The 21,378-nt window shown below is 59.4% G+C and overlaps 1 protein-coding gene across 1 annotated transcript in view; it reads left to right on the forward strand.

Moving 5' to 3' along the window:
• Positions 1-21,378, forward strand: part of SLC44A3 (solute carrier family 44 member 3) — a 30,508-nt gene that overhangs the window by 3,932 nt on the left and 5,198 nt on the right. Inside the window, exons 4-12 of the mRNA XM_070397397.1 lie at positions 95-231; positions 508-601; positions 4,505-4,665; positions 4,859-4,948; positions 5,910-6,034; positions 7,636-7,822; positions 9,727-9,892; positions 13,300-13,456; positions 16,456-16,539. Coding sequence (XP_070253498.1) covers positions 95-231; positions 508-601; positions 4,505-4,665; positions 4,859-4,948; positions 5,910-6,034; positions 7,636-7,822; positions 9,727-9,892; positions 13,300-13,456; positions 16,456-16,539 — 1,201 coding nt within the window. The remainder of the gene's footprint in view (positions 1-94; positions 232-507; positions 602-4,504; positions 4,666-4,858; positions 4,949-5,909; positions 6,035-7,635; positions 7,823-9,726; positions 9,893-13,299; positions 13,457-16,455; positions 16,540-21,378) is intronic.

The raw sequence follows: 21,378 nt of genomic DNA on the forward strand, positions 1-21,378 counted from the left end.
CATCTGGTAGTTTGTGGCTATTTTTTAAGGCCCACGCTGACCCCCAGGAGAAGACCTGCTCTGAGAAGGTCCCCTCCTGTCTCCTGTCTCCCAGACACGTGTTCTTCATGGACTCCTGCCACCTGGACGTCAGGGACGGCCGGCTCGGCTCCACCGCCCTCTGCGTGGCCCGCTGCCCCGAGGAGCAGCTCCACACCCTGGAAGAAGTGCAGCTCTTCGCCAACAACACTGGTGGGCGCCCAGGGGCCCCGAGGGCGGGCCCTGCCCCAGGGGGAGCCGCGCTGGGGTCACCTGTGCACACCTGCCCGAGACAACCTGCCCTGAGGGCCCCCCTTGACCTCAGGGGGCATGTGTGCTGTCTGTTTCTAGGTCCCCCACAGGCCCCTTTCTAGATCCCAGGGATTCATCCCGTCTCCGCACAGTTTTGTACAAGGACGGGTTGCTGTGCTGGCTCCCCCAGGGGCAGGGACAGGGACAGTCCTACAGTCTGCTGTCTCCCGCTCCCAGGGTCCTTCCTGTGTGTGTACAGCTTGAGTCCCGCCAACTACACCCAGAATCCCGGTGCAGCCTCACTGTGCCCCAGGCTCCCAGTGCCTCCCAGGTAAAAGCCCATACGTCCCCTGTCTGTCAACAAAGGTGATTGGGTGCCTGGCCCTGTCTATCACTCTTCTAGGCATTGTGGGAGGGGCAAAGGAGTGAGCGGTGGAGCTGTCTGCAAGGAGCAGGTCGGCCAGAGGCCAGGGACCATCCAGGTGCGGCTGTTTGCAGCCTTTGTAAGGACAGCGGGGTGGGAGCCAGGCCGAGCAGGAGGAAACAGCAATAAAGGTGCGTGTGGTCCTCACAGGGCAGCCTGGAGCCAGCAAGAGCGATGCATGCACGTGTTAACGTAAGAAACATTCAGACCTGGAAAGAATTTTTGTGAGTTTGAGCCAAATTGTTGACAATGGCCAGGAAGCAGGATCTCAATGGATTGGGATAGTGCCCCTGAGAGTGGCGGGTTTCACCTTGTTTTAAACATTACAGTCCAAGGAGGGGACGCAAGTGGTCACTTGAATCCATTGGTGATGGATTAGGGAGGCGGGAGAAGGCAAAGGAGGGGGGCGACCCTGGGATTGGATAAAAGTGAAATGATGGACGCATGCTGCCTTCACACAGGTGGGTGCAGGGTAGTTAACAGTCAGCAATTAACTCGATAACAGTAACAATGAGGGAATCTGTGGTCTCCGCCCTGGTGCACTAGTTGTGCCCTGAGGGGTGGGGAAAGGGAAGTTACCAGTTACCCTGACTTTCCCAGGTGTGTTATCTTAGATGGAAAAGGACAACAGGCTCAGGAAAGACGGAAGTTGGTCTTTGTCAGGGAGGGCACTGGCCTAGGGCATGACTACCCACCATAGACTGCTTTCTTATTTGAAGAGTTTTAATTTCAAATGGAACTCCCATGGGACCCAGTGATCCCACTTCTAGGAATATATCCTAAGAAACCAGAAAGAGTGTACGCACCCCCATGTTCATAGCAGCACAGTTTACAATAGCTGAGATCTGGAAAAGTCCAAGGCCCATCGTCAGATGAGAAGGTAAAGCTGTGGTCCATCTACACCACGGAACCCTGCGCAGCCGTGAAAGAACGCTGACCCTCTGCAGCAGCGTGGGTGTGCCTGGAGAGCACCGACTGTCACAAAGTAGAATCCACTGACTTTGGCCTTTTTATTGCAACCAGGCATTCCTGGGTTTTTTAGAATTTGCATGTTCATTCACACTGTGATATTCTGCACCGTCACACAGATGTTTTTCTGTTTCCCGTGACCATCACATGCTTCTTCTTGATGCACTTGTAACCTATTAGGATCCTGAGCCCTGGTGTCAGGCTGCCGGTGTGGGTGTGAGTTTTTATTTTTAGCTACTTAGTAATCTTGAACAGATTCTCTACCTCTACCTTCTAGTTTCCTCCTTAACCAGGTGGGGAAATCCTCATACTCCCATCACTTACTCATTCAGAGCAGTTTACGGAGCAAGGGTCCTGTGCCCGGCATGGTGGCTAAAGCGGGGAACACAGTACAGTGGGGCCTTGACTTACAAGTGTCCCGACTAACAAGTTTTTTGAGATACCAGCTGTCTCTCCACCGATTTTTTGCATTGAGTTAATAGAGTAATTTGAGTTAACGAGCTCCTTAACGAGCTTGGTCTCCGAACAAATTAAACTCGTAAGTCAAGGCCCTACTGTATAGCAAAGAGTGAAGTACACACAGGTCCCCCTCTCCCTGAGCCTTTCCATTCTGTAGCCGTGTCGGCCCCGTCCCTGTCCCCGTCCTCCTAAGAACCACGTGAACAAGCATCTTCGTTAGGCTGAGCTCCGGGCACCTGCCTGCGGTGCTGCCCGAGCCCTCCCCTGCGCGCTGGCTCCCCGAGGAGCGAGTTGGCAGTGCTGGTCTTCCGGGAAGGTCTTTAGGGGCGCCCTCTCCGTGCCCCCTGCAGAAGGCATGAGAGGGGCTTCGAGGTGGTACCCTGACCGCAGGTGGACTATTCTCCTAAGTGGACAGCAGCTGGAGGCCCTGCCAGGCTGAGATTTGCCTCGGTGCCGTGGTGTCGCTTTCATTCCTGCTTTGCTGCTGGCGAAGGCGCTGCCGACGGAAAGGCTGTGAGGCAGCACCCACGCTGTTTCTGTGACCACGCGAGCAGGCAGAGGCCCCCTTGGGGGGGGGGCGTACCATGTGACCTAGGGTCACCAGACCAGCCCTTTCACCCTCAAATGCAACCCTTCCAATACCAGCTTTCCAAGTGAAGACAAGCCCTGCTGGCGGGCTTTCCTCGGACATGGAGGCTCCATCTCCTTCTCCTGCACAAGCCGGTGTCTGTCCTGAGGTGGGACGATCGGGTTTATCGCGGGAGCCCTGCCAGGAGTGCAGGCTCGCCACCCGAGAAGCGTGGCTGCAGGGCCACAGCTCATTTCCTGAATGCCTCCCCGTGACCCGCCATTGCTCCTCCCCCGCTGACCACGTGAGGCTCAGGTGCCCCTTCGGAGCAGTGGCGGGGTGCCCGGAAGGTGAGAGTGCCCAGGTGAGAGCTCTCAGGAGCAGTGAGAAAAGGCTGCGGCCGGTCCCTGACCAGCAGCCCCTCCCCCTCTGGAGTCCAAGGTCATGTAGGACTTTGAGTCCCGTGTGCATTTAAAATCTGAAAGGCTTAGGTTTTCCTCCGGTGAATTCTGGTTCCAGCCTCCCTCCTCCCTGCCCATTCAGTCACCGTGTCGTTTGCTCAGATGAATTCTGTTAACGTAAGAAGCATGCAAACCTGTAAAGAATTTTTGTGAGTTTATTTGAGCCAAACTGTGGACAGTTGCCGGGAAGCAGACTCTCCGTGTACTGGGACAGTGCTCCAGAGAAGGGCGGTTTTCCCCTCGTTCTATACATTGCAATCAGAGGAGGAGACGTGCGTCACGTGAAATCCGTGGGTGGTGATGAGGGGGCGGAGACAGCAAAGGGGGTGGGAACCCCTGGGATTGGATAAAAAGTTAAACGATGGCCACATGTTTCCTTTACACGGGTGGGTGCAGGGCAGTTCACGGTCAACAATAACAATGTGCCCTGACCGGTTTGGCTCAGTGGATAGAGCGTCGGCCTGCGGACTCAAGGGTCCCAGGTTCGATTCCGGTCAAGGGCATGTACCTTGGTTGCGGCCACGTCCCCAGTGGGGAGTGTGCAGGAGGCAGCTGATTGATGTTTCTCTCTCATCGATGTTTCTAACTCTCTATCCCTCTCCCTTCCTCTCTGTAAAAAATCAATAAAATATTTAAAAAAAACAATAACAATGTGATAACAGTAACAAGGAGGGGATTGTGGTCTCCGCCCTGGTGCACTGGTGATGCCCTGAGGGGCCCGGGGAAAAGGAAGTTACCAGTTACCTGCTGGCCTAGGACAGACAGTGATGGCGAACCTTTTGAGCTTGGCGTGCCAGCATTTTGAAAAACCCTAACTTAACTCTGGTGCCGTGTCACATGTAGAAATTTTTTGATATTTGCAACCATAGTAAAACAAAGATGTATATTTTTGATATTTACTTTACATATTTAAATGCCATTTAACAAAGAAAAATCAACCAAAAAAATGAGTTTGCGTGTCACCTCTGACACGCGTGTCATATGTTCGCCATCACTGGCCTAGGACGTGAGTACTCACCATGGACGGCTTTTAATTAAAATGCTTTCAGTTCAGACGACCCTTTGGGGTCACTGAGGCCTCTGAGTTTGCAAGGCCACCTTTCCCAATGATCTCTGGGAGCCTGCTTCCCGGAGTTCCCTTGGTCATTCCCCATCCAGAGGCATCAACCGGCTGTCACCACGGCAACAGGGATTGACGCCTGGCTCTCTGAGGGCCTCTGCTCGCAGGGTACTAAGCCTCTTTTTATTACTGCCTCTCTTATGCTCTCTTGGTTGTTGAGAATTCTAAACATCTTTTTTTAAGAAAAGTAATTAAACACACCTCTCCACCATTTTCCCACCTTTTATTTTCAGCAAATCTTTCCCCCTGTTTAACCGCTGCGTCCCCCAGACGCCGGAGTGCTACTCCCTGTTCGCGTCTGTCCTGATCAACGACGCTGACGCCCTCCAGCGCGCGCTCGGCGGGATCCTGTCGGGAAGAAACACGGTCCTGGGCCTGTGTGTCCTCGCACTGGGTAGTCCTCACTTTTACTCATGACCATCCGTGCGGGGCTGCCAGGGTTCCTCCCACTTACGTCTGTCGGACGATGGAAATTAGCCTCTTGATTAGATTTAGAGCCTCGCTCTGTATGTGGCCCTCCCTCTGGGGCGGGGCCTCTGGGCGCTCGCACCGCGGTGGTCGCTGAACTGTGTTTCGTTTCTTTCCAGCCTTGTCTTCGGCCATGGTGCTCACCTTCCGCGTCGTCACCCGCCTTCTGGTTCACACTTTGGTCGCCTTGGTTACTGTGGGGCTGCTGTGTGAGTATTTCCACCTGGGCTTCCTTTAAAAAGAATAATAAGTTATTTTTTTAAATTGATTTCAGAAAAGAAGGAAGAGGGAAGAGGGAGTGAGATAGAAACATCAATGAGGAGATTCATCCATCGGCTGCCTCCCGCACGCCCCCTATTGGGGATCGAGCCCGCAATCTGGGCCTGTGCCCTGACCGGGAACTGAACCCTGACCTCCTGGTTCCTGGGCCGACGCTCAGCCCCGGAGCCACGCGGCCGGGCTGGGTTTCTGTTTGACCAAGTGAAGAGCCTTTCCGTTAAGCGTAGAAGTCAATAGGCTCCAGGTTTTGGTGAAGTGGGGCCTTGGAGAGTCTCCCCTCTGACCCCATCTCGCTGCTCGTGGGGACAAGCCTGCCGGTCATGGCCTTGTGTCCATCCTTGAAAACGGCCCCACTGCTTCCCTCTTCATTGCTGGGCCGGGGAGGGACCCCAGAGGCAGGGCGGGCAGGAGGCTGGGGCAGCAGCCGCTCCAGGGTCCAGGGATCTGAGCTCCCAGTCCCGGGTGCAGCCAGTTTCTTTCCCGGGAGAACCGCTGTGCCCTCCCATGCAGCGCCCTCGGCCCAGGTACACAGTGGGTCCCCGGGGGACACGCACTGGGGCTGGCGAGGGACGGTGACCTTCCTGTCACTGTGGATGTGGCGAGGGTGGCAGAGTGTCTGCAGTGCCCCGGCGCCTGCGGGCTCGTCACCAGCAGAGCCCGCTGGGAGGTTTTAGACTTTGGGTCGAATGTTGTTCCTCTCACCGTCCTGTTGGCACAGTCTCTCCCCGGCTCACCCCTGCATCTCCCAAAGACACGCATCCACTCCATGTGTGGGTGGCCTGGCCTGCCAGCCCTTCAGGCCGCCCAGGGACGTGTGGCCCCACGAGCTGGGTGCAGGGGGAGGTGGGTGGGCACCTGGGGCAGGTGCTGAGCCCGTGCCTGGCCTCCCAGTTGTCTGTGGCGTCCTGTGGTGGCTGTATTACGACTACAGCGCTGACCTCAGCGTGGCGCTGGACACGGAAAGGGACAACGTGACCTGCTTGCTGGGCTTTGCTGTGGTGGCCACGGTTCTCACGGTAAGAACTGCGCGGGGGGCGCGGGAGGTAGTGGGGGGTGGTGGGGGGCGCGGGGGGGTGGTGGTGGGGGGTGGTAGGGGGTGGGGGGGGTGGGGGGCGCGAGGGGTGGTGGTGGTGGGGGTAAGGGGTGGGGGGATGGGGGGCGCGGGGGGTGGGGGACGCGGGAGGTGGTAGGGGGTGGTGGGGGGTGGTGGGGGGTGGTGGGGGGTGCGGGAGGTGGTGGGGGGTGAGCCAGCGCAGCGCTGAATCCAAGTGCCTGGTTTTAGCTGGAACAGGCAGAGCTCCTGTGTCTTTGCCTAGTGAGCGAGGACGCTGGTTGTGTGTTTGTCTGCGGTCCCCACGCCGGGACTCGCCCGGACCTTCCGGCACTAGGGACACATCTTCCCTCTCCCCGTTCCCGCCACCTCTCCGAGGCCGCCCTGCTGCTGTGCTTTCGTTGGCCTTGAACGCAGTGGAACCAGGCCCCTAATTCAAGCTCCAGGTGGCTGAAGGGTGGACGCTGCTGGGCACACTGTTCCCTGTGTGAGGACGATGCTCACACCGCCCAGCAGAGCCCTCTGCTCCCTCCCCCTGGCTCTGGCCACCTGAGAACCCGCCACCTCTCCCAGACCCCACCTGTGGAAATAGGCAGACATGGAGGGTGTGGGCCACTCCCCAGGGGCGGGAATCCACGGGGCCTGCTGTGCATGACCCCTTCCCCCCTCCCCCCACCACACACAGTGTGTCCACCAGCCTCAGGTCTAGTTCAAGACCACGCCCACCACAGTGTGCCCTCTGCCTTTCGCCTCATTGGTCACAGGGAGCACTGACAGGCTGTCGGGGTGTGGCCGTCCCTCCTCCCTCCAGCCCCCAGTGTCATGGGGAGACCGAGGCTGGGGAGCGGGGCTGCTGTGGAGCAAGGGGATGGCAGAGCCCAGGAATCCACTGCCCGCCCGCCCGCCCGCTTCGTCCCTGCTCCCTGCGCGGCAGTCTCAGCCGTAGACCCTGTGCGGGGAGGGGCACTGGCCTCACCCTCAGGGTCTCCCAGCTGGTCTGTCGCTCAGACATGAGACAGATTAGCGAGAGGAAGTAACCAGGGACCTGCACACACGAGACCCACCTGTAGGGGCTCAGAGCCGAGTGTGAGACACCCTGGGCCAGGGTGTGGGGGGAGGGGGCTCTGTCCTTACGTGAGGCTCCTGTGCAGGGAGTAAGGCGGAGGAGGAGGCGCGAGATGCTTTGCGGCAGTTAGACCGTCTGCGTCACGCCTCTTCCCTGCCCTTCGCAGCCCTTGTGTCCCCGTTACCTCTGTGCTGCGGGGGGCAGGGGGGGGTGCGGGGGGCAGTCCCCAGCCCAGGGCCTCACTCTCGTGTTCTCTTGCTCCCCAACCGGCCACAGGCTCCTCAGGGCCGGGAGTGTGTCCTGCTCATGCCACGGCGGCAGGGCCTCGCCGGGACCAGCGCGCACTAGGTGCTCAGTTCGCTTTCTAGAATGTGTTCCAGGACAGCGAAAGCGGGAGTCGCTGTCCGAGCAGGGCTGCTGGCTGCGGGGCAGGGGAAGGGTGGGGTGTCCCAGCCCCTCCCTCTGCGGCACTTTGAACAGTGTAACCCCTTTCTCTCCAGGCCGTTCTGCTGGTGCTGATTTTTATCCTGAGAAGGAGAACGAGGTTGGCAGTCGAGCTCCTGCAGGTCACAAACAAGGCCATCAGCCGCTGCCCCTTCCTGCTGCTCCAGCCGCTGTGGACGTGCGCCGTCCTCCTCCTCCTCTGGGCGCTTTGGGTGGCCGTGCTGCTGAGCCTGGGCACCGCAGGTGAGGTGGGTGCCGCCGTGTCAGAGCCGCATGTCAGGGCCGCGTGTCAGGGCCACGTGTCAGGGCCGCATATCAGGGCTGCCGTGTCAGGGCTGCGTGTCAGGTCCACCGTGTCAGGGCCGCGTGTCAGGGCCGCGTGTCGGGGCCGAGTGTCGGGGCCGCGTGCCAGGGCCGCTGCCGTGTTGGTGGGACGGTTTGTGGGGCCCGAGCCTCCGGCAGCCAGATGCCTGGTGAGGGTGATGGGCTCGGGCTGGGCCTGGGGAAGTGGGAAGTTCTCTCCTCTTTGGGTTGAAGAGCAGCTGGTTTTGTGTTTGACGAGAGAAACGGCAGGGAAGCGGGAGGAGGGAAGGGTCCCGGGAGATTCTCGGAAAGACGTGCGAGGTTCTTGGGAAGCAGATGCCTTCAAGTCGGTGAGAAAGAGGATGTTGGGGGGTGGCCTTAGGCTCAGGGCAGAGGGGTGACCACCCAGCCCAGGCCCGTGGCCACCGCCCCCCGGGGGCTTCTGACACGTGTCCAAGCTGAGCCTGGAGCCAAGTCCTTTCTTAGGTCCCCCAAGACCCATCGCATCCTGGCTCTGGTCCCTGAACTTCCCGACACTTCCTGTTGCTGCATTGTAACAAAGCTCAGCAACAAAACAGCCGGTGCTCCCGGGGTTCCTGACTGCAGGGCCACAGCCGCCCAGGAGAGGGCAGCCACGTGCTGGGGACTGCCCTCCGGGACGTCCCTGTGCTTTCACGGAAGGAGCCTAACCCTAACCCTAACCCTAACCCGGGGTTCGCTTAGAGCCCTGGTTCCCGGGCACTGGTTTTGTCCCGCAGGTGGCGTTGGGCAGTCTGGAGACCTTGGGGGCTGGCAGGACTCGGGGAGGGGCGGGAGGATGCTGCTGGCGTCAGATGGGTAGAGGCCTCGGACCCTGCTGGACACCCTGCAAGGCACAGGCCTGCCCCCACCCCCCAACAATGAATTAAATGGTCCACAGTGCCCGTTAGTACGTGCAGAGCTGAGAAAGCCGGCCTAGAGCAGTGGTCGGCAAACTCATTAGTCAGCAGAGCCAAATATCAACAGTACAACGATTGAAATTTCTTTTGAGAGCCAAATTTTTTAAACTTAAACTATATAGGTAGGTCCATTGTTATTAACTTAATTAAGGGACTCCTAAGGCTTAGGAAGAGCCACATTCAAGGGGCCAAAGAGCTGCATGTGGCTCGCGAGCTGCAGTTTGCCGGCCACTGGCCTAGAGGAAAGGCTGTGAACCGCCGGAGTGACCAGAGCGAGGAGCAAGTCGGAGACGGCTTCCCAGACGTTCAGATCCAGCGGCGTCCAGTGGCGTGGGGTGCCGGGGTGTGAGGGCCTGCGGGGCCTTGGCTTGTCCCGTTAGCCGCTGTCCCTGCCACCTGTCGCCGTCCCTGCACCTCATCGCTTTTACCAAGGCTACATTTTTGGTGACTCAGGTTCTGTCCCGGGGCCCCCACAGCTTTGGGGGGGCTTGGCCACAGGAGGTCTGTTGTCTCACAAGGCGGTTTGGAGGAAGATGGTGTCAGCGCCCAGGGGGCGTGGCTTCCCGTTCTCCTCCCGCTAATCTCGAGTCCGAAAGGGTTGTGACCCTTCCGAACCTCCGTGTTCACCCGCAAAGTGGGGTGAATAGGAAGGTGGACATCGTGTGTCCTGCTCATTGCCCACCACCCCTCACTGCGCTTATGGTTCATTGTGTCCGTAAGTTAAATGTGATCGGAATGCTTCGTTTTTGCCGTGGGGATCTTAGATTAGGGGGGGCGGGCACTTGACACGTTACTGGGGCGTTTGTGTTTCATGGATGCCAGAGGCCAGGGGTGGGGGGCAGAGGTGGGCCTGTGGGTCGGTGCTCGGATGGCGCTGGTGTAAGCATGTCTGTGCTCTAACCTTAGGAGCGGCCCAGGTCACCGCAGGGGGACGGGTGGAGTACCAGCCTCTCTCGGGCCTCCGCTACATGTGGGGGTACCACCTCCTGGGCCTCGTCTGGACCAGCGACTTCATCCTCGCCTGCCAGCAGATGGCGGTGGCGGGGGCCGTGGCCGCCTGCTACTTCAACAGGTAGGTCCAGCTGCCCCTGCTGCCCCTGCTGCCCCTGCTGCCCCTGCTGGCTGGCTTGTGTCGTCGCATTGTGCGACTCAGGAGTTTTTCAGTTTGGACGTGACCCCTTCAAAGGGACTGGTAAGAGCTACGCGAAGCCAAAACCCTGGGCGCTTATTTGGTGGGAAAGGAAATGGTGTCCCTTCCGTCCGCCACAGGTCCAAGCTCTTTAAGATAGAAAACCCAGCAGGAAGCCAGATGGGGAAATGCAGGCCGTGTGGAGGGGAGAGAGCTGGAAGGCAGGGCCTCCTGCGAGTGTCCTTCTCACCAGCTTCGCCCTGGGCCACGTGGGGCGCCCTGGGCCGCGTGGGGCGCCCTGGGCCGTGTGGGGCACCCTGGGCCGCGTGCGACGCCCTGGGCCGTGTGGGACTCACTGGGCCGTGTGGGGTGCCCTGGGCCGTGTGGGACTCACTGGGCCGTGTGGGACTCACTGGGCCGTGTGGGGTGCCCTGGGCCGTGTGGGACTCACTGGGCCGCGTGGGGCGCCCTGGGCCGTGTGGGACTCACTGGGCCGCGTGGGGCGCCCTGGGCCGTGTGGGACTCACTGGGCCGTGTGGGGTGCCCTGGGCTGTGTGGGACTCACTGGGCCGTGTGGGGTGCCCTGGGCCGTGTGGGACTCCCTGGGCCGCGTGGGGCGCCCTGGGCCGTGTGGGGCACCCTGGGCCGTGTGGGGCGCACTTTAGTGGCGTCTGCAAACCCAAGGGGTCCGGTATAAATGAGGAGAGTGTGCGCTCGGGGAACCACGTTGCGTCCTCAGGGAACTGCGTGTAACTATGACCTAAAGCTCCTGTTCCCGTGTGTGCGAGCGAATGGCTTCCTGCCTGTGCTTCCCCGTGACTCTGCAGTGTTCACACCCATGACCTCACGGTGCCCGAGGATGCGCACACCCATGCACCTTCACCCGACCTGTCTGGCGACTCTCCACATGGGGCAATGGTAACACCTCCGGCTAAAGAGGACCGGCCAGGACAGGCACCGGCCAGGACGCTGACAGGAAGCTCAGTCCCCGCTGGGCCAGCCCCCTCTGATCTCCCAGACCACGCGAGCAGATAACAGGGAGTTTCTGGGGGAGGAGAGTGGAGTGGGGATGCCTCATGTGCTGAGCAGGCACCTCCTTCCTGCCCACGAAGAGCAGCTGGGGTTTCTTTTGTTTTGTTTGTTTGTTTGTTTTAAAAATATTTTTTTATTGATTTCAAAAAGGAAGGGAGAGGGAGAGAGAGATAGAAACGTCAGTGATGAGAAAGAATCATGGACCGGCTGCCTCCTGCACGCCCCACACTGGGGATCAAGCCTGCAACACAGGCATGTGCCCCGACCGGGAATCGAACCGTGACCTCCTGGTCCAGAGATTGACGCTCAATCATGGTGTTGCACGACGGTTAAATCTCACTGAAGCTGGAAAAGGACTCTAACTGGAAGCTGCAGTGTGATTGTGCTGAGCGGGAGGGGGTGGGAGAATGAGGCCTGTGAGAGCTGAGTCTGCATTTCACGGCGGGGCGGTGTACACGGCGTGGCGTCCGTGGCTGAGGATCAGGAAATGGCAGGAAGCCTGCGCACAGCGGCTGGGCCCCGGGCCCCTCCCGGCCGGGAAGCAGGGGTGCCCTCTGCCCCTGCGCCCGCTCCTGAGAAGTCCTGAGGCACACAGACCTCCTAAATGGGAACGTAAACATTCTTTAAAAAAAAAAAAAAACAAAACACAACGAGGACAGGGAGCAATGTGTCAGACTCCCTGGCCTGGCTCTCTGTGGTCAGGTCCCCGCGCTCCCATCAGCTGTCGCTCCCTGCATTTCCTCCTCCCGGAGGGACAGACGGGACGCGGAGTTAAACACGCTCTCTTCTCCCTCCTGGAAGACTGACCGCAAAACGCGCCTCTGCCAGCTCCGGAAACCGCGGCCGCGCCCCTTCCTCTCGCAGGCCTAGGCGCCCTCAAAACCTGGACTCCGCAGGCCTCTGGCAGCGGCCCCCCTCCCCGGGCGGAGCAGTGGCTTCTGGGAAGGGCCTCGGGCTCGGGAACCGGCCTGTCAGGGAGGGCCGCCCAGCGCTGGCCTTGGTCTCACCCTCAGGGTTGGGGGGAGGCTCTGCCCCCGCTATCCTTCCCCTGCCTGTGCAGCTGGGCTCCGCCTGCTGGGAGCCCTGTCAGGACACGTCCGTCCCGGAAATGACTCCACCGGGAGCCCTGGGAGCAGGAGGGATCAGCTGGGTGTCAGGAGCCTGGGGCTGTGCGGAAGCCAGACTTCCCGGCCGGCCGGCCAGGGGAGAGCCCGTCCCTCCCTGGCCACGGTCCCGGTCCCCGGATTCCGGAGCGATTCTAACCACCCGGCCAGGCGGGCAGCGTTCCCTGTGCCATTATACCTGGCAGACGATTACAGTGGAACTTCTGAACATGAAGACGAGATTACCAGGCAGCCTAAAGGGCGGGTGGAAGGGTGGCTGCTGCAAAGAGGGAACCTGGTCTCTTTTACCCACCAGTGTTTTATTTATTTACTTAATATATTTTTATTGACTTCAGAGAGGAAGGGAGAAGAAGAGAGAGAAACATCAATGATGAGAGAGAATCATGGATCGGCCGCCTCCTGCACACCCCCTACTGGGGATCGAGCCTGCAACCTAGGCCTGTGCCCTTGACGGGAATTGAACCCGGGACCCTTCAGTCCACAGGCCGATGTTCTGTCCACTGAGCTAAACCAGCCAGGGCCCCACCAGTGTTTTAAAAAGTTTTCTATTCTATGTTTGTTTAGCAGAGGTTCTCAACCTGTGGGTCGAGACCCCTTTGGCGGTCAAACGGCCCTTTCACAGGGGTCGCCTAAGACCATCCTGCATATCAGGATTTACATTACGATTCATAACAGTAGCAACATTACAGTTATGAAGTAGCAACGAAAATAATTTTATGGTTGGGTCACAACATGAGGAACTGTATTTAAAGGGCCAGAAGGTTAAGAACCACTGGTTTAGGGCATTGAGTGTCACCAACAGGAGTTATCTTAGCCCAGGAAATGCTTTTCCCTCAGCGGCCGACGTGTAGGGACACGTTGCCACGTGCTCTGCATCGCTGCTGGCCACCCGCATCCCAGCCAGGCACCTACATCCAGGCCGGGCACCCACTCCAGGCCGGGCACCCACTCCAGGCCGGGCACCCACTCCAGACCAGGCACCCACTCTGGGCCGGGCACCCACTCCGGGCCGGGCACCCACTCCAGACCAGGCACCCACTCTGGGCCGGGCACCCACTCTGGGCCGGGCACCCACTCCGGGCTGGGCACCCACTCTGGGCCGGGCACCATTAGTGCCATCGCCCATCTGAACCAGAGTTGGTGGCTCCCCTCTCAGCAGGGGTTTAAAATACTGTCCTCTTCTCCTGTCCCCAGGAATGAACAGGACCCTCCCCATCGCCCCATCCTGTCGTCTCTCTCCATCCTTCTCTGCTACCACCAAGGGACAGTGGCAAAAGGGTCGCTTTTGATCACCGTGGTGAGGGTTCCACGAGCCGCCCTCATGTTCATTTCCAGGGCCCTGAAGGACAAGGTGAGGCCAAGGACGGCAGGGCCGCCCGGGGGCCCTCCCCCACCCCACCCCCTGCAGACTCTGTCCCAATCCGCTGTTTGTGCTTTTCCACCCACACAGCGGGGGAGGGGGGGTAGTTCCAAGTGGGCGCTTCCCTTCTTGTTTAAATGCTGAACAAATGGGAGGAATTCTTCGAGGAAAATTTAAACCATTTTTTAAGGACATTTAGATGCTTTTTTTTTAAAAGGGAAAAAAATACGCTACAAGATCTACAAGATTAGAACAGTATTTGTGTTTTAATGCTAAAGTATTTCTTGCCTTTTGCGTTTCCTAAAGGGCGCTGTGGGGAGTCACTGGTGTGTGTGTGTGTGTATGTGTGTGTGTGTGTGTGAGAGAGAGAGAGAGAGAGAGAGAGAGAGAGAGAGAGAGAGAGAGAGAAATGGGCAAGATGACCCACATCTCGGCTCCAGAGCGGAGAACTGTGGGCCTTTGTGCGGCTGCTCCGGCTGCGTTTCCGTGCCCGTTGGCTGTGAATGGCGGTGGAACCCGAGCTCCAGGGGACAGCTGTGCGCAGGCTGTTCCTGGCCAACAGGCAGGGCAGGTGGGACTTTCCCAGCTCTGCTCCGACACTCGCCCCCCCTCCCCCACCCCCGCAGCCTCCGCCAGGGTCAGAGTTCACAAACCTGACTCCGGCCGCTGGGCCTGGGGACCTGTGCTGGCCGAGCAGGGAAATGTCACCCTCTGTGCCTTCCAGGCAGCCCCTGACCTGTCCGTGTGTTTAAGTCCAGCGCCGGAGAGGAGAGTCGGGCGGGGTCCAGGTCGGGTGGCCCAGGTTCTGATCTGGACCTGCGGGCGGCGCGGCCCTGGCCACAGTGTCCCCTTGTGTCGCCGTTGAAGTGGTGCTTTGTGGGCACTGGTTATGTGCCCACGTTAAAAAAGAGTTATGTTGAACTTTTTTGAGGGGAAATAAATTCTATGGTGAGACTTTCAGGGCCGAATTTCGAGGGATGAGAGAATGCATCCATTTTGGGAATTAAAGAGGCGTTTCCACCTCCAGGTGGATCCAGCTGCTCTGGCTCCTGCGTTTGGAGTTGATCCGTCAGTTTTCGGGGCCTCGGAGGAGGATGTCTTGAACAGAATCTATTTGCAGCCCCGTGTGTATTTATGGGGGAAGAAACATTCTTCCGTCTGCCGCTGATCTCATAATGAAAATAGACAGAGCCCGGCCGGGTGGCTCAGGGGCTGAGCATCGACCTGTGAACCAGGAGGTCACGGTTCGATTCCCGGTCAGGGCACAGGCCCGGGTTGTGGGCTTGATCCCCAGTGGGGGGCGTGCAGGAGGCAGCTGATCCATGATTCTCTCTCATCATTAATGTTTCTCTCCCTCTCCCTTTCTCTCTGAAACCAATAAAAAAATATTTAATAAATTTTAAAATAATTTAAAAAAAATAGACATGAGACAGACAAACAAGAGAAAATGGCCCCATTTAATCACATGTGTGCAAGGTTCAGAGAGAGACAGGGAAGTGCGGGGAGAGGACCGCTGAGCTGGGGACGAGGTCCCTGCCAGCAAACGCGAGGAACAGTGTGCAGTAATGAGACGTCTGTCCTGCCGTACAAATCGGCCGGAAATGTTATTCTGGTGGCCACTCTATGGACAAGGCCTGCATCCAAGTTCTGTAAGGGAGAGTAAGTGTTTCTTGTGAGCCCGCAGGGTCTCGCCTGCCTTCAGCTCCGAATATTTCACATGCCAGGGGGGCAGTGCCGGGAGGCCTGTGCCGAGAGTGTGTGTGTGTGTGTGTGTGTGTGTATAGATAGAGATGTAGAGAGACAGAAATATAGATATGTATGTGTATGTATGTGTGTGTGTGTGTGTGTGTGTGTGGATAGAGACAGAGATGTAGACAGACATACAGATATGTATTTGTATGTATGTGTATGTATGTGTGTATATGTAGTGATAGAGATGTAGATATAGAAATATAGATACCTCTTTGTGTGTGTTTGTATGTATGCATGTGTGTGTGTGTGTGTGTGTAATCATGAGTTAGTGAGCAGTCGGGCACCTCGCCTCCCCTCCCTGTGCTGCTAGCATCTTACCCTCCAGGGCAGCAGCCGTCCCTCACTGTAAAGAAGTCAGGCTGGTCCTCCGGCAGAGGTCTGAAAGGTCACTCACCCCCCCAGGCCCTGGGGACCGAGGGCCGCACTCCCTCTGAGCGATGTGTCCCTTCCCAGGCTCGGGAGGACGTGCTCCTGGGCCTTGCAGGCTGCCCCTGCGTGGTCCTCGCTGGGTGAATGGCACACCCACTGCGGCCAGGCTGGGAGGTCTCCAAGTTTCCTGCCAGTGAATCGCCGTTGGGAGGAGAGCATGTCCACCGAAGGCCGGAGCTCCTGGGCCTCCCAGAGGCCTGTGTCAGGCTCGTTGTCAGGCCCCGGGGGCGATTCTGTAATGATTCCCGCTGGCCTTGCACACAAGTCCAGGCGACATCTCACAGGACTAACTTCTCTCTTAAAATGCAGCCCTGAATGTCTCACTATCGGAGTCATTTCCCAAAAAAGTTAGACTTGAATCTTTTTTTCGTGCGACCACAGGACTAGTGTCTGCAAAGCATAGTTTGTTTTACTGACTTCGGGGTGTGAATTTGTCACGACGCTGAGCTGGTTTGAAAAAGCAAAGTCTCTCATTGAAGACACTGGAGGGAGGTGAAGGGAGAGAGGTTTTTACTCGAAGTAGGGGCTAGCGGTTACCTTTGATAGCACATGTGAGCAAACCCACTTCCCTTCCTGTTGAGGGCGACAGCGGGGTAACAGGTGAGCCCACGAGGGAGACACCTCGGTCGTCAACAACAACAACAATAATAACCAGTGGCCGTGGCGTGTGCAGCAGGGGGTTTCTCGCGCTCTGAGCGCCGCTGCAGGGCATCACCAGGAGTGTGAGCTCCAGGAGAAGCAGTCGCAGAGCCTGCCGCTCGCCTCCCCTCCAGTGGTCCTGACTCTGTCCTTCTGCTCCTGACCCGCAGCGGAGCGCCTGGTCCAGGTGCCTGCTCAGGTGCTGCTCCTGCTGCCTCTGCTGCCTGGACACACACCTGCGCCATCTCCACCAGGTAGGTCTCCACGCGGCCCGGGATGCGCAGTGGGGCCGCGGGTGGGCTCGTCTCGGAGGTCAGGGGTCGTCCTGTAGGCCAAGGTCTGTAAGCGCCAGGTCGTGTAACTGTTTTAGGCTTCTGGGCCCTGCGGTCGTGGTCGTGGGCGAGCAGCCACGCACGGAGGGAAGTGGCCGGCCCGAGTGTGTTCAGGGAAGCTTTCCTGTGGGCACCGACGTTTGAATTCCATAGAATCTTCACGTGTCCAGAAATCTGTTTTCCCAACCATTTAAAACATGTGGAGAGTGTGCTTCGCTCCGGCGGGGGCCAGCGGGCTGCCGGCGTCCGAGGGCTGGGCGCGCAGGCCTAAAGGGGACAGCTCGTTGGCGCCATTCTTCAAATTCGGAAAGAAAGGCGCCACTCTTCTCAGAGCTAAGCGGAAGGGGCAGAGATTGTCAGCGACAGCTCGTTCTCGGCGTCTTCTCCGCGACTGTCATTTCCCTGAAACAGGAAGAGCTGCCTCCCTGACTCTATATATTTCCCTGCCTTTCCCGCTCAAGCTGTAAATATATTCCTGTAAAAGTCAGAAAAGCTGCACACTGTGATGGTTTGAATTTCAGGTGTTTTTTTCTCTCTGGAGTCTCTCAAACTGAGGAAATTTGCATATGTTTTGTTTCTGTCGCTAATCTAGGAGATTTTAATAGCCCTTCCTCACGTGTATGCAAAGCTGTGTTTTTGTGAGGGAGCAGGCTGTTTTCATTTAAGCGTCCACAGAATCTCTCTTAGCCAAGCTCTTCTCCGCTAGAGACGTGAGCACTGATTGGACGTCCTTGTTTACGTCCCCTAAGTGGCACGACAGCGCCTCTCATTGTTGGGGGAGAGGGGAGTCTTCCTGTGCTCAAGCCCTATCTTTAAGGCTCTTCCTAAGGACCCGGGAGTGCCTTTTGTTTCCACTGGGGCTGCCGAGAGCCAGCAGGGATGACTCAGTGAGACCCCGCACCTTTCAGAGGAGTGGGCGGAGCCGGGCCTGGGGCTGCCTGTCACTGTGGACTAGGCCCGCCTCCCCCCTCAGAGCTGTGCACCATCCAGACTCCGCTTACTCCACAGAGACCCGCGATGTGTTATGAAAACGTACCGGGATAAGGGACATGCGTGCAGGAAAAGCAAGGCTGAGAAGGCGGGGGCGGACTAGAAAGACAACAGGAGTGGGACCGCCAATAGGCAAATATGGCCCAGCCGGCGGGGCTCAGTGGGTGTGCGTCGGCCTGTGAACCAGGTTCCATTCCGGTCAGGGCACAGGCCCGGGTCGCAGACTCGATCCCCCGTGTGGGGCGTGCAGGAGGCAGCCGGTCCATGATTCTCTCTCATCATTGATGTGTGTCTCTCTCTCCCTCTCCCTTCCTCTCTGAAATCAATAAAAATATATTTTTTAACAAAAAAGACAAATACGTTGGCCTGTGGCTCTGTGGCCTGAGTGGAGTTGCCCTCCCCTGGCTGTGGTGTGTAAACACAGGGCCTTTCCATGACCCTCTGCCCTCGAGTGTGGGAACTGCCCGGGGAAGCCTAGGGCTCCCTGTGGACGGTCGGGGGAGAGAGATGAGCGAGGAGAGGTGGCCCTGGCCCCGCGCCTCCCCTGCCACCCGCCTCCCCCCACCAGCGCAAAAGGGGGAACCAAGGCTCAGCACAAACGGGGGAACCTAGGCCCGTAGGAAACCTGGAGACGAGAGAGCTGGGCTCTTGTAGAGAAAGGTCCTGCCTGGTCCCTGATGGGTCCATTTCTATGCAAATGAGGAATCCAAATTTGCACAGTCTGATTGGTCAGATTTGTGCCTCCTGATTGGGCACAGCTGGGCGGCCTGAGGGTTAAGTGATTGAGAAAGCAGAGGAGGAGGAGGAAGAAAAAGAATTGACGTGAACATGGCCGGGGGAGAGCACCTGCAGTGGGAATGAATGCTGGGAAGCAGAGCGGAAGGAAGACCAGGCTCCCGGGGGGTGCTGGGCGATGGTGGTCAGTGCTGCGTCTGCCTCGCTTGGCAGTGGGGAAGGAAAGGGAGCTGAAAGGGAGGCCAGGAATGTGGCCTTTTGAAAAGTTTCCTGGCACTGGAGTGAGTTGCTAGGGGGAGATTTCTCTGGAAACCAGACTGAAAAGAGCAGAGGCCCATTTTGTTTTTCTTGTTTTGTGCAGCAGGCACTGAGCAGTGCTAAGGAGAGATATCCATTTCTCACCAGAACCCAGCACTCTTCTTCTTCTTCTTCTTTTTTAATTGATTTGAGAGAGAGAAACATCAACACATCAACATTGACCGGCTGCCTCCTGCACACCCCCGACGGGGGATCGAGCCTGAAACGGGGCATGTGCCCTGACCGGGCCCTCCTGGCTCACAGGTCCACGCTCCACCACTGAGCCACACGACCGGGCCCCAGACAGTCTTCTTGAGGGAACATCGAGGAGCTGGTCGCTGCTTTAAAGTCTCACCTGCCCTCCCTGGTCCTGGGAGGGAGGCTACGGCAGCTGCTGCATTTTGGGGACACCAGGCTGAGGCCGGCAGTCATTCCCTTGCAGCGGGGGGAGGAGGAGATGCAACCCTACATCGCTCCCCACTTCTGTCTGCATCGTAAATACCAGATGTGTGTCTCCCTGGAGAAATTACAGGTGTGCGCCTCACACATCTGTCTACCCAGCCGCCACTTACTCATGCTCTGTCCAGCCTTTGAACTCGGGCGCGATGGGGGCGGGGATGCGAGCAGCAGGGACTCCAGAGCAGGGCCAGGCCTCGTGGGAATTCTCCCTGTCTGCTCCGATGCCTGGAAACCCACGGTGGGAGGCGGGGCGGGGGGAGGCACAGGACACTTCCCGGGGGCTCCAAAGTGCCTGGACGCTCCAGGGTGCCCTCCCCAGCTCTCAGGCAGTGGCCGAAGCCCCTGGAACTTCCTCGCGCCCGCGGCTGAGGGCTGTGGCCCACCGTAAAGCGCAGGGTGTCGCCCAGCTCAGGAGAGGGCGATGCAGGACCCCACACGGTGTTCTCCTCCGTGTCCTGAGGACTCCACTCCGGCTCAGGCTTCCGTGGAGACCGCCGGCTGCCATGGCGATGCCGGCGCCAGGGGGGGCCCTGGGCCCTGCCAGCGGCTGCGCTGCCCTCACCTGCACCTCTCGCTGCCGCTCCTACCGCGTGAGCCCTGCGCTCTCCACCTCTGTTCTCCCGGAGCCTAAAGGGCGGCTCAAGGGGCGGCGTGTGAGGGGAGCCGGGTGATTGGACCCATCAGGGCCGTTCTGTTCGCTCACCTCAGGCGGGTCTGTCTTCAAGCCTCGGTGGGAGCCTCCCAGAGCCTCTCCCTGCCCCCATGGGGTTCCCCCCCCGACCCCCCATCAATCGCAAAGGCTCGGTGTTCTCTGTGCCAGGATTGGGCTCATCCCACACCACCTGCCGGTCCCAGCGGCTCCTCTCCTGTCCGCTCCCCGTGGCCACAGGGGCCTCCCAGGGGAAGAGGTGGACCGTGGTGCCCGTCTCTGGCTGGGTCCTGGAAGGGGGGTGACCGTGCTTAGGGGGACACCGCTCTTTTGGTAACGGACGTGCCACAGGAGGTGGCCTCGTCCCAGGGCCTCTGTGCGGCTGCCTCTCGGGGTCACAGTGGCCCCGAGTCCACAGTCCCCCCCCCACCCAGTGCTATTCTGGGCCTGCAGCTGATGGCCGGCACTGAGAGCCGGGACACCCACGTGCGGGGGTCCGAGAAGGAAGCTCACCGTGTGCTGCTGGATGGTGTGCGTGGAGGCATGTTCCTGGGCAGGCAAATGCCCACAGCAGCTGTCGCGCGGCGGGCGCTACTGCCGCTTTAGATAGAAAGGAATGGAGGCACCTGCTTGTCCGGCCCCAGACCGGGGGCGGGGGGGGGGGGGGGGGCGGGGGGGGTATTTCCTGCCGCCACTCAGCAGCCCCTCGGGCGCCCGCTCCCACTTGCTGGGCACGTCCCAGGGTCAGGGCTCAGGAGGGGCCCTACGGCCTCTTCCCCAAGCCGCCTTAGCACCCCTCCTCCTTGCGGGGGTCGGGGGGTCATGCTCTCGCCCAGGGCCGCTAGCCGGGCAGTGGCGGCCGAGGGCAGCGGGGCCGCTAGCGGGGGGTGGCCTGGGAGCAAGCCCTGCCCCTCCTGGCCCTGTGGGGGGACTGGGGCCTCCCTGTCCTGGGTGCGGGCAGAGCTGCCCCTTTCCCAGCGGTAAGTGAGGTCGTGTTGCGAGGCCGGTGACTGATGCCCCAGGAGACGCGCTTCCCACGCTGGGCGCCAGGCGCTTTGCTGGCTGTTTTATGGGGATTCGGCTTTCATCCTCCCAGCTCCCTGGGCGGCAGGTGCTGTAACTCCCTGGGGGAGGGGGCTGAGGTCTGAGGGGTGAGATCATTGCCCCCCCATCCCCCAGGCAGCCAGCAGGTCCGCTGCGGGGCTGGGATCTGAGCCCAGAGACTGGCTGCGGAGCCGGTGCCGACGCCTCTGTTCCGGTGAAGATGGGCAGTGACGTCCCAGCGTCCAGGGGGAGAGCTGGGGCTCACGGCGGGGCGGGGGGGGGGGGGGGGGGGGGGTGCGGCGGCTGCAGAGGTGCTTGATCCTGGTTTCCGTCCATAAAAGGACGGTTATGCCGCTCTCCCCTCCCCCGACCTGTTCTCAGGAGTGATGACCGGTCAGAGGCTCTGGGAACTGGGGGTGATTGAAGCTGCTTCGTTAAGTGGCGAGCGAGTGAGTTTGGGCCTCCCTGCACCAGGCGTGGGTCCCCCCCACCGTGGGGGTCAGCTCCTACTGGCTGCCAGCGGGGTTTCACAGGCCAGCGATGCACAGGTTCCCTCTGCGTCGGCCCAGGAGGGTGTGGGCCCCTCC

This window comes from Myotis yumanensis, unplaced genomic scaffold (assembly GCF_028538775.1).
Source record: "Myotis yumanensis isolate MYYU_CA2020_CCGP unplaced genomic scaffold, mMyoYum1.0.hap1 SCAF_17, whole genome shotgun sequence".
NCBI classification, from domain to species: domain Eukaryota; kingdom Metazoa; phylum Chordata; class Mammalia; order Chiroptera; family Vespertilionidae; genus Myotis; species Myotis yumanensis.